The following is a 12589-nucleotide window of genomic DNA, read 5'->3' as shown; positions in this document are numbered from 1 at the left end:
GGTTTATCCATGTTGTAGACTGTATGAGTACTTCATGACTTTATGTGACTGAATAATATCTCATTGTATGGATATATCATATTTTGTTTATGTTTGTCCTTGATGGACATTTGATTTGTGTCTACATTGTTGCTATTTTGAATAATGTTAATATGAGCATTCATATGTGAATTTTTGTTTGGACATATATTTTTGTTTCTCTTGGGCATATACCAAGGAGTAGAATTACTGACTCTATGTTTAAACCTGTGAATAATCTCCAAATTGTTTTCCAAAGTGGCTTCACTGTGTTATATTCTCATACACTTTACAAGAGTTCTGATTTTTCCACATGCTTGTAAACATTGGTTGTTGTCTGTCTTTTTTACTTTAACCATCCTAGTTTGTCTGAAGTGATATGTCACTATGGTTTTTATTTGCATTTCTCTAATGACTAATGATTTTGAGCCTCTTTTTCTGTGCATGTTGGCCATTTGTATATCTTCCGTGGACTAATCTATCTAAAGGTTGCTGACGTCTTAAGAAGTCTATTCAGGTTATTTGCCCAGTTTTTAATTGGGTTGTCTTTTTATTATTGAGTTGTAGGAGTTCTTTATATGTCCTAGATACAAATTCCTTATCACATAGGGTTAGTGTTAGTCACTCAGTCATGCCCAGCTCTTTGCGACCCCATGGACTGCAGCCCACCAGACTCCTCTGTCCATGGGATTTTCCAGGCAAGGATACTGGAGTGACTTATGCATAAGTCATCTGTAAATATTTTTCTCATTCTGTGGGTGTCCCTTAAAGTAAAAAAGTTTTAAATTTTGATGAAGTAAAATTTATCTGTATTTCCTGTTGCTTGTGCTTTTAGTGTCATATCTAATCAAACACTTTTCTTACACTCAAGGTCTTCAAGATGTCCTATGTTTTGTTCTTAAAATCTTAGTTTTAGCTCTTACATTTAGGCCTTTGATCCATTTTGAGTTAACTTTTGTATGTGGTATGAGGTAGAGGCCCAACTTCATTCTTTGGCATGTAGATACCCAATTTTCCCAGCACCATTTGTTGAAGAGAGATTTTTTCCTCTTTTGAATTGTCTTGGAACTCTTGTCAAAAATCAATTGACAGTAAACGTGAGAATTTATTTTGGACTCTCACTTCTATTTCATTAATCTATATGTCTCAATGACTATAGCTTTGTAGTAAGTTTGAAATCAGGAAATGTGAGTTTTCCAATTTTGTTCTTCTTTTTCAAGTTGTTTTGGCTGTTCTGGCTCCCTTGTATTTCCATATGAATTTAGGATCAGTTTGTTGATTTCTGCAAAGAAATAAATTGGGATTTCTATAGGAAATATTTTGAATTTATAGACCAGTTTGGGAACAGTTGCCATTTTAACAATATTGTCTTTTGACCCATGAACATAGGCAGTCTTTCCATTTATTTAGGTCTTCTTTAATCAGCAATGCTTCTTAATAAGGTTTGTACTTTTTGTTAAATTATTCCCAAAAGTATGAAACTTATGTATACAAGCCATTCTGAGGGTGCAGCTACACTCTCAGACCTTGCTAGGTTCTGAGAGTTCTACCTCAGATCTATGATATTCTCAAAAGAGATCATATCAGAGGTTGGATAATGACACAAATATACTACAATGAAAGACAGACGCCACCTGAAAATGACTGTGTTATAAAGCCAGTCTGGGGCCTGAGCTGCACATTCAAATCACCTAGGGAACTTAAAAGCTATCCATTGGAAAGGAATCCCTAGGTGTGAGACTTAGCCCTTAGTACTTTTTAAAGCTCTCTAAGTGATTCCAAAGTATAGCTAAGATTGAGATTTGCTGATACAAAGTATCATTTTCTAGTCAGAGACAGTGCTATAATACTAGTGACGTATTTTGTTTGTCAGGCTAACACTTTATCTACCTAAATTTAAATAAATGAAAATAAAGTTGTATAGTTGAAAATTATTTGGGAACTTCTTTGAGGAACACTTTGAGAAAGTGTTTGCATTATTACTATTTGAACTATTCAAAACGTGTTATAAAATATTTCGAACAGATGCAAAAATAGTACAATGAATCCCCATGATTCCATTACCTCGCTTCAACAACCAGCAGCCAATGGCCATTCCTGTTTCATCCATCCCTCCCACCCATTCCTCACAGTCATCTTGAAGATTTTTAAAAAGTGAAAGTGAAGTTGCTCAGTCGTGTCCGACTCGGCTTCTCCTTCCATGGGATTTTCCAGGCAAGAATACTGGAGTGGATTGCCATTTCCTTCTCCAGGAGATCTTCCCGAGATGATGTATTATTTTTAGGGTTTACTTGTAAGTAAATACTTTAAAGTATTTGAATACTTAAAAGTAAACCCTGAAAATAATACATCATCTGTCGATGTTTTGGTATGTAATTCTAAGAAATTATGGTTCTAAAAGATTTTAAAACTTATGCTCCCTAGTATTGTCACACCTAAAAGTTTTAACAACATGAGGTAATTTTTATTTTATATAGGAGGATATGAGGAGAGAACAGAAGATATATTATCAATACTTGGCACAGCGGCATGAGGAAGAAAAAGCTCAGGAGAAAGAATTGGATAGAATGTTAGAGAAAGAGAAGGAAAAGAAGTTTGCTGAGAAGGACAAGGAGCTGAGACTTGAAAAGGAGGCAAGAAAACAACTTCTGAATGAGGTCATGTGTACAAGAAAACTTCAAGTTCAAGAAAAGTGTAAGGAAATGAATTACAATTATATTATACTTGGGCCTAATTCAATTTAAGTAGCAACCTCAGTATCTATTAAATAGGTACTACGTATGAAATAGTGACTTCCCTGGTGGCTCAGACGGTGAAGCGTCTGCCTACAATGCGGGAGACATGGGTTCAATCCCTGGATCGTGAAGATCTCCTGGAGAAGGAAATGGCAACCCACTCCAGTATTCTTGCCTGGAACATCCCATGGGTGGAGGAGCCTGGTAGGCTACAGTCCATGGGGTCGCAAAGAGTCAGACACGACTGAGCGACTTCACATCGTCACATCACATGTATGAAATACCATGAGGCATGTAAGAGGGATTAAGGCAGGATCCCTGCTTTGTGGACCTTGCCTAATTGAACACTTAAATATGTTTCTGCTGGTGTCTCCATATGCCTGCACCTGCATGCCTTTTGCTTGGGTCGTTTTCTCTCCCTATGATGCTTTTGATCTTGAGAAATCCTGGACATACTTCAAGCCCAGCTCAAATGTCACATTCCATGAGAGGCCCCCTCTGTTCCCCTATTCATGATAAACCTTCTTTCCCCTATTCATAAAAGAATTTTCTTTCTGGGATTCTCATCATTTCTTGCTCACATCTCTGTCTTAGGACACCACTGAATTCCCTCAAACAGTGCCTGGTCACAAAAGGAAATAATCACTGATAAGATTTCCACCGTTCTGTGTCCAGATGGACACATTTACTAGTAGGATACCACTGGACTTCACACTAGTTGTATTTGTAAGAGAAAGCTCATCTTGGTTCCATTGATTAATTCTCCACTCCAGGAATTATAATATCAGTTTAAAATTGTTAAGCCAGTGTTAGATTGAGTTTTAAGAAATGAGAAGAAAGCTTCTACACTGAAAAGATTTCTGTATTCCACCATGATAAATGTTTTGGCATACATTGAGAAAACATGGAAAATTTAAGTATTTGGAACCACTTATAAACAAGGAAGTAAAAATCAACCATAATTCCACCACCCAGGAATGGCTATTGTTCACAACTTCCTGCATTTCCTTCCAGTATTTTTACTATGTATGTAATTTCCTCTCACAAATTAGTATCTTGTTGTATATATTGTTTTACAGCCTACATTTCCCACTTATCATAAACATTTTTCCAGGTCATTTTTCTTCAATTTTAAAATCTGTAGTGCTGGCTAGAAAGCCATGATAAAAATGGACCATAATTTATTTTACCTAAACACAACCAATGCACCTTCAACTTGTTTAGAAATTTTTCTTGCTGTTGTAGCATTGTGGGTGACTATCTCTGTACATAGTTTTTTTGGCTCATAAATAATTAAGATAAATTCCTGTAAATGGATTTGGAGGCCAAAGGTAAATGCATTTCAGATGTATATTGCCTGGTTGTATTTATTCCTCTGTGAACTCTGTTTTCTTTGTCCATCTTTTTCTACTGGATTGGTTAGGTTTTCCTTATTTAGTTTATAAAAGCCTTATATACTGCTTTTCCAATAGTTTTTTTGTAACATAGAAACTCTCCTATTAACATGAATGGCAACAGAACTGTTTGTCCTCAAGAAGAGAAAGGTAAGAAGTATTCTTACAATGGTAATCCGCTATGCAAAAGGCTGTTCATAGACTTCAATAGCAAATAATTAAGAGAAAATCTCTGTAGATTATAGCACATAGGAACCTAAGGCCTGTTCTTTCCTTAATGGAGACGACCTTCTGTGCTCAGTCATTCAGTCATGTCTGACTCTTTGAGACCCCATGGACTGTGTCCTGCTAGGCTCCTCTGTCCATGGAATTTTCCAGGCAAGAATACTGGAGTGGGTTGCCATTTCCTACTCCTGAGGATCTTCCCAGAGATTGAACCCATGTCTCTTGTGTCTCTTTCATTGGCAGACAGGTTCTTTACCACTATGCCACCTGGGAAACCCCAATGGGGATGACTGCTTCTACCTTATCTAACTAAGATCCGATCCAGTGATTCCAAGCTCTGCCTTTCTAAAGACAATATGGCATTGATGCCCGGATGATGCTGGCAAGTCTTTTATGAAAAAAGTCATTTAGCAAAAATTACTTTTGTCTTTCTTAGTGCAACGGAAAGCCAAAGAACAGGAAGAACGTACTATGGAACAGGAACGTATAAATGAAGGTCTTAAAGAGCTTAACTGTGAAGAGAGGGAGAATTTTATAAGGTATGGCTTTGTCTTCTTCATAATTATTAACTACCTAAAAAAGGGAGATTTTTAGCATAAAGGAAGATGTGCCATAATTTGTGTATTATTAATATTATTTTACATCAGTATTTTTGGGTTGGCCAAAAAGTTCCTTTAGTTTTAAAGTAAAAATAAAAGACACATTTTTAATTTTCACTAAGAACTTTATTGAACTACATATCCACTGCCATTTTTTAGGCAACTTCATAATTCCATCTTCCCAAAACTTTTTTTCTTTTTGAGCAAAGAACTGTTCCAGGTGACTTTTACAGTCTTCCAGGAATTGAAATCTTTTACACTGAGAGAATTTTGTAGAGACTGAAATAAGGGAAAACTGAAGGTACAGTGTCTGGTGAATATGGTGGATGAGTCAGAACTTCCCAGCCAAGGTGTAGCCACTGTTGCCTGGTTATCAAAGAAACATGCAGTCTTGTATTATCCTGACGGAAGATTATGTGCTTTCAACAGAAAACACATAATTCCAGGTACTTTTGGTCGAGTGCTGCTTTCAGTTAGTCTAACTGGGAGCAGTGCTTGTGGGAATTAATCATTGGGTTTTCCAGGAGGAACTCAGAGGACTCCCTTCCAATCCCACCACATACACAACATCATCTTTCTTTGGATGAAGACCAGCCTTTGCTGTTGGTGGTGGTTCATTTTGCCTGCCCCATGATCTGTTCCATTCCATAATATTGTATGGAACACTTTTCATCACCTGTCACAATTTGTTTTAAAAACAAAATGCTTTTGTACATTAAACAATTACATACAGAAATACAGTCAAAGAGGTGTTTTTTTTTTTTTTTGCTTATGTTAAGCAAAACATCAAAGTGGTTAATATAGCCAAGCTGGTGCAAATCATTTTCAGCACTTGATTTGGATATTTGGAGTATGTCGGCTGTCTTGTGGTGTAATGTTGATTGGTATAACATTGGTATAACATTGATTGTTCTCAATGTCTTGGTTTGATCGCTGTTAACTTCAACTGGTCTGCCTGACTGCAGAGCATCATCTAGAGAGAAATCTCCAGCACAAAACTTAACAAACCCCTCGATGCGTTCCATCAATCCCAGCACCTTCTCCACACACTGCACAAATCTCTTTTACATTTCAGTTGTGTTTTTACCTTTCTTAAAGTAATGAAACATAATATGCCAAAAATATTGCTTTTTTCTTCCATCTTCAATATTAAAATGGCCACACAAAAATTCACCGATTTTGACAGTTTTTTTTAATGCACACTGATGTGACAACCATCACAATGCAATCTAACAAAATTGTTTTGAATGAAGTTAGAGATAACTGAGTGCTACTAGAGCCATCTTAAGGAAAAAAACAAATGAATCTTTTGGCCACCCCAACCTTTAGACCATTTGTCCCAAAAGCTCAATTCGGTTTATAAAACTTCATATAAAAAATAAACACCCAGTTCAAAAGAAAAAAAATTAGCACCAACCATTTTAGTAAAATTCAACTCTATTGCCAGTATATACATTCTGATTACAGACATTAAGTGTTAAACTGGACAAACATCTTAAAATATATTAGACACAATTTTTGTAAAATAGGCAACAACCCTAAATTGTAATGAAATAAGATTTTTTTCCTCATGAAATAAATCCTGAAATATAATGTGACCTAATTAGATAAACAGAAATGGCTTATGGGGGTATGATTCCATGTAAATATCCCAGGAAGATTTTTGTAGCCTCACTGGGCTGGGAAACTAAAATGCTCTGGGTACTCTGAGTTACAGCACTTCCCTCAGGTATTCCTCTGATCACCATGATCAGGCTCAGGTGAGGGAAATTGGTCAATGCCTCCTTGCAGCCTTTCTCAAATCATATCAGTCTCTTCCCACCGATGGCCATGACACTCAATTCAGGTAACCAGTATAGTGGAGAAAGCGGACCTGGCTCCTCTAATTGCTGGTCAGCTTCCCTGTTCCCTGGCTTACCCACATCTGGTGCATAGAAATAAGCTCTCTTCTTTCTATAAAGAGTGTGGTTCATATACGGGAGCCTATTGTCAGTGTGGGGGCACTAATAGCAGCATCTGGCTTCCTGCTCCTTGTTCTGCTCTGGAGGTCATTCCTGCTCACTTTTGAAACACCTTTTGTTGGAGATGTGAGAGGAACTTAAATAGCAGCTCTCTTCCCTACCCAACTTCTGAATCAACTAAGAAAAATAAAGACTGAGCAGAAAGTATTATAATTACTACAATTACCTATTGGTGTGTAACAAAACACCGCCAAATTTGTGGTTTAAAGTGAGTTTTGATGATGTCTCGTGTTTCTGCTATTGATAAGACTCAGCTGGGTGGTTCTTGCTTGGCATCTCTCATGTGGTTCAAGCCAGTTCTGCTTGGGGCTATATTCATCTGAAGGATCAGCTAGAAGGGACACTTAGGATACCTATCCTTACAGCTGGTAGTGTGTGCTGACTGTGCTTGGAGATCTCATTTGGTATTAGCCAGAATACCTACACATGCCCTCTCCATGCATCTTGGGCTTCTCACAGACTGGTGTCTCGTTCTGAGAGGAAGAGTACCAATAGCAAGCATTCCAAGAGACAGAACAAGGAAGCTGCCAGGCCAGTTAAGGACTACGCTTAGGGCTGGTTTAACACCACTTCTGTCGCACAGGGCCCATCTGCCTTCAATGGAGTGGAGAAACGCTCCACTTCTTGGTGGGGGGGTAGAGGTTCACATTGCAGAAGAATGTACAGTAGGCAGGATAGCACTGTGGCCATCTCTGGAAAATAGAATCTGCCACAGAGGCACAGGAGTACTGTAATCTTTACTTCTGACAAAATTTTGTATTAATAATATGGTTTACAGATTATAAAGTGATAAAACTGCTGTGGAAAGCAATATGAAATTTCCTCAAAAAATTAAAACTAGAACTACCATCAGTTCAGTTCAGTTCAGTTCAGTTGCTCAGTCATGTCCGACTCTTCGCGACCCCATGAATCGCAGCACGCCAGGCCTCCCTGTCCATCACCAACTCCCGGAGTTCACTCAGACTCACATCCATCGAGTCGGTGATGCCATCCAGCCATCTCATCCTCTGTCATCCCCCTCTCCTCCTGCCCTCAATCTCTCCCAGCATCAGAGTCTTTTCCAATGAGTCAACTCTTCACATGAGGTGGCCAATGTACTGGAGTTTCAGGTTTAGCATCAGTCCTTCCAAAGAAATCCCAGGGCTGATCTCCTTCAGAATGGACTGGTTGGATCTCCTTGCAGTCCAAGGGACTCTCAAGAGTCTTCTCCAACACCACAGTTCAAAAGCATCAGTTCTCCAGTGCTCAGCTTTCTTTATAGTCCAACTCTTGCATCCATATATGACCACTGGAAAAACCATAGCCTTGACTAGACGGACCTTTCTTGGCAAAGTAATGTCTATGCTTTTGAATATGCTATCTAGGTTGGTCATAACTTTTCTTCCAAGGAGTAAGTGTCTTTTAATTTCATGGCTGCAGTCACCATCTGCAGTGATTTTGGAGCCCAAAAAAATATGATCTAGCAATCTTACTTCTGGGTATCTATCCAAAATAAACGAAAGCAGGACCTTAAAGAGTTGTTTGCATATTCATGTTCATAGCACCACTATTCATAATAGCCAAGAGGTGGAAATAACCCAGATGTCCATTAGCAGATGAATGGATAAACAAAGTGTGGTAGGTACATGCAGTGGAATACGATTCAGACTTAAAAAAGGGAGGAAATCCTCTCAGATGCCGCAGCATGGATGAGCCTTGAGGGCATGCTAAGTGAAATCAGCTGGTCACAAAAAGACAAATGCTGTATGATTTTACTTACTTGAGGTACCTAGAATAGTCAAATTCATAAAGATAAGAAGTAGAATGGTGGTTACCGAAGGCCGGGGGGAAGGCTCAAGGAAAGAGTTGTTTAATAGGTATGAAGTTTCAGATCTGCAAGATGGAAAAGTCCTGGAGATCTGTTTCACAATAATGTGAATATACTTAACACTACTGAGCTGTTCACTTAGAAGTGGTTAAGATGGTAAATTATGTGTCTTTTACCACAAGGGAAAAAAATCACTATAAAATTTTAAATGTAGTTTACATATAGAGGAAATCATCTAGTTAATACTAAACAGAATGAGGCGGACTTACCAATCCAGTTGCCAGCAGTACCAGACCACTGGAAGCCCCGCTGCAAGGAGAATATGCCCCCTTTTGATAGAAAGGAGAAAAGAAACAGGCAGAGTAGCCTGTTCCATTTTACCAATAGGTGTCACTTCTTGGAGGGGAGTCGGGGGGTGATGCAGAGAGGCCAAGGGCTCTCTCCATGTAGCAGTAAATCTTTTGAATGGGGAAGAGACATTCCCTCACTAAAATCAATCATTTGTTCTAAGACTTGTCATAATTATTATTGTACAATAAACACAGTATTGAATTTTTCATCTTTCTTCCCCACTCACCCTGATTTTAATGGTAACTTTATTTGACTTCGAAAATCACATTTTAATCATAATGCCCTATATAAATCCAAATGCTTACTTTGATAATTTTATATACTTTGATATTTCTAACATGTTAGACGCTGCAGTTTAGCCCAGGAGTACAGGAAGCAACTTCAGATGCAGATATGCTCCCAGCAGCAGGCCCGGGAAGCAGAAGAGGAAGAGGAGCGCCGAGAGTTTGAAGCGGGGATAGCAGCAGAAAAGAGCTTCCAGGACAAGATCCAGGGGATCCTGTCCACCCACCAAGTGGTGCCCCGAAACATCCATCCCATGCGAAGGGCATGTTCTACTAAGCTTCCGCCATAGTTGCATAAGCACCAACCTATTTTTTCTCAGTCTTTTGCTATTTTAAAATACAGTATGTCTCTTTTAACTCATGGATAAATTGTTCTTTTATTCTCTGAGTTTCCATAATTATATGCCAGGAAATTTTCTTCTTTTAAATTAAACTGCTCCTTTCCTAGACTGTCAAGAATGATCCACTTCCTGTGATGATGAATGACCCACACAGTTAATAGTCCTGACTTACCTCCATGCCTCCCTTTCTTGTTCATTTATTAGTAGCTTCACTTTCTTTCATCTGTCTGCCCATATGCCCATTTCCTCTTGCTTCCATTCTCTTCTCTCCTGTAGACATAGTTCTCTCCCTCTGTGTTTATGCCCTTGTGTAGTCCCCTTCCACCCTGAATCTTGGGCACTATATAAAAAATATGTTCATTTACTGGTTTAAAAAAACCAAGGTAGAAAGAAGTCAACAATGGTCATATTCCTAACGCTCAGCATTATCATTATTTTCACTTCTCTGAGTTCCCTCCCAGGCTTTGTTATATGGATACTCATTTTTGTTTTGTAAACACACTGCCATGTTGCTTCACCTACCATATTTACAAATGGATGCGTGATAGTCTACTGGGTTAGTGTATTATGATTTATTAAACAATGGACTTTGAGTTTGTTTCAAATTTGTCCCTATAGCAAATTATTCTATAACAACATTCATTTGAATTACTTCCTTAGAATCCATCAATTCCCAGGTGTGGGGTTTCTGGGTCAAAGGGGATTGACATTTATATACTTTTACTTCCAAGTACCATATTTGCAAAAGCAGTTTTTAGAGTTGTAGACTTTTAGGGAAGTGTTTTCAGGGCCAATTGATATATTCCCTGATAGTTTAAAAATGTCTTTAAGCAAATTTCTTTGCTGGAATTTCTGAGAGGTTTTTTTCTTTAACCTTTCTACCCATTTATCACTCTTACCTCAGCTCTGGAAGTCTACCTCCTCTGGATCCTTTCAAGCCCCCTTGAAAGTTAATCTCTAATCCAAAAGTAGTTAATCTCTAATCCAAAAGTAGGAGTCTTGGCCAGGAAAAAAAAAAAAAAAAGGAAAAAAGAGGACTATCCTTAAGTTTTGTTGAAAATAAGCTGACTGTTATTATAAGGGTGTATTTCCAGACTCTGTTCCATTAATTTATTTGTCTGTCCTCATACCAACACAACACTGTGATAAGTACTGTAGCCTTAAATAAGGTTGAAATTGCTAGTGTAGTGTCCAAATTTTTCTTTTTTCCCCCCAGTTTTTGTCTATTGTAGATTCTTTAAATATCCACATAATTGTTAGGATCATTTTGTCAGTTTCTACAAAGATGCCTACTGAGATTTCGATAGAGATGGCATTTACTCTATATTATAGATCAGTTTGGGGAGAACTCCCATCTGAGCAATAATGAGCTTTCCAACCCATGAAGAAGGTCAACCTCGTCGTTCGCTTAGGTCCTCTTTAATTTTTTAAGCAGCGTTTTATGGTTTTCAGTGTGCAGGCCTCGTGCTTCTCTTGTTAAGCTTGTTCCTAAGTCTCGCTCTGTAATGCTGTTGTGAACAGAATTGTTTTCTTAATTTCAGTTTTGGATTATCCATTATTAACGTGTAGATTAGAATTGATTTTTGTACATTGAGCTAGCATCCTGTGACCTTTCTAAATTTACTCATTCATTCTAGTAGTTTGTTTTTTGCGTTTTGTTTGTTTTAGATTCTATCGGATTTTCTACATTCAGGATCATGGCATTTGAAAATAAAGCCTTTATTTTTTTCCAGTCTGGATACCTGTTGTTTCTTTTTCTTGCCTTACTGCACCAGTTAGTGCAATATCAAGTATGATATTGAATAGAAGTGGAGAGAATAGACATTCTTGACTTGTTCCCAGTTTAAATGGAAAACACTCAACTCATTTCTTCACCAGTGAGTATTATGTTATCTGTAGGTTTTTCTTAGATTCTCTTTACCAGGATGAAGTTATTCCCTTCTCTTCCTATTTTATTGAGAGTTTATATATAAAGAGGTATTGGATTTTAGCAAATCCCTTTTTCTGTGCCTGTTAAGTTGAACATGTGACTTTTGTTCTTTGTTCTATTAATATGGTATATTATATTAATTTATTTTCAGATATTAACTAACCTTGCATATCTGGGATAAATGCCACTTGTCTTTTTTTTTTTTTTTAATGAGTTGCTGCATTTCATTTTTTTTTTTTTTTCTTGCCACTATGGTTTGTTGTGTATCTTTGAGCTAGGTCTACTGTGATGTTTTGTCTGGGTCTGGTATCAAGATATTATTGGCCATGTGAAATGAGTTGGAGAGTATTTCCTCTTATTTTCTGAATGAGTTTGTGAAGAATTGCCACTATTTCTTCCTCAAATGTTGGATGGAATTCACCAAGGATGCCTCCTAGGCTTTCTCTGCAGGATTTTTTATTGCTAATTACTGGTTTTACTCACTTAGGTCTAATCAGATGTTCTTTTCTTCTTGAGTCAGTTATGGTAATTTGTACTTTTCTACAAATCTGTCCACTGCATCTAAGTTGTCTAATTTAAACACATATAAAAAGTGAAAGTGAAAGTCACTCCATCACGTCCGACTCTTGCAACCCCATGGACGGTACAGTCCATGGGATTCTCCAGGCCAGAATACTGGAGCGAGTAGCCTTTTCCTTCTCCAAGGGATCTCCCAACCCAGGGATCAAACCCAGGTCTCCCACATTGCAGGCAGATTCTTTACCATCTGAGCCACCAGGGAAGCCCTTAAATACATATAATAGTTAAACACATGTAAACCCACATAGTACTTCATAAAATTGCCTTATAATTATTTTAACTTCTAAGGGGTCTATAGTAATGTA

General features: G+C 37.8%; 1 protein-coding gene across 15 annotated transcripts in view; it reads left to right on the top strand.

Annotated features, from left to right (window-relative positions):
* The window catches only part of MBD1 (methyl-CpG binding domain protein 1), a 59192-nt gene extending 49401 nt beyond the window's left edge, over nucleotides 1-9791 (top strand). For all 15 annotated transcript variants that reach the window (XM_061400156.1, XM_061400163.1, XM_061400155.1 and 12 more), the window contains 3 exons: nucleotides 2496-2712; nucleotides 4809-4911; nucleotides 9496-9791. In XM_061400156.1, coding sequence (XP_061256140.1) covers nucleotides 2496-2712; nucleotides 4809-4911; nucleotides 9496-9724 — 549 coding nt within the window. In that variant the 3' untranslated portion in view covers nucleotides 9725-9791. The remainder of the gene's footprint in view (nucleotides 1-2495; nucleotides 2713-4808; nucleotides 4912-9495) is intronic.
* Nucleotides 9792-12589: the final 2798 nt, after the last annotated feature.

This window comes from Bos javanicus, chromosome 24, assembly GCF_032452875.1.
Source record: "Bos javanicus breed banteng chromosome 24, ARS-OSU_banteng_1.0, whole genome shotgun sequence".
NCBI lineage: Eukaryota > Metazoa > Chordata > Mammalia > Artiodactyla > Bovidae > Bos > Bos javanicus.
Note: the sequence above shows the minus strand (reverse complement) of the source record. Positions and strands in the feature narration are given on the sequence as shown.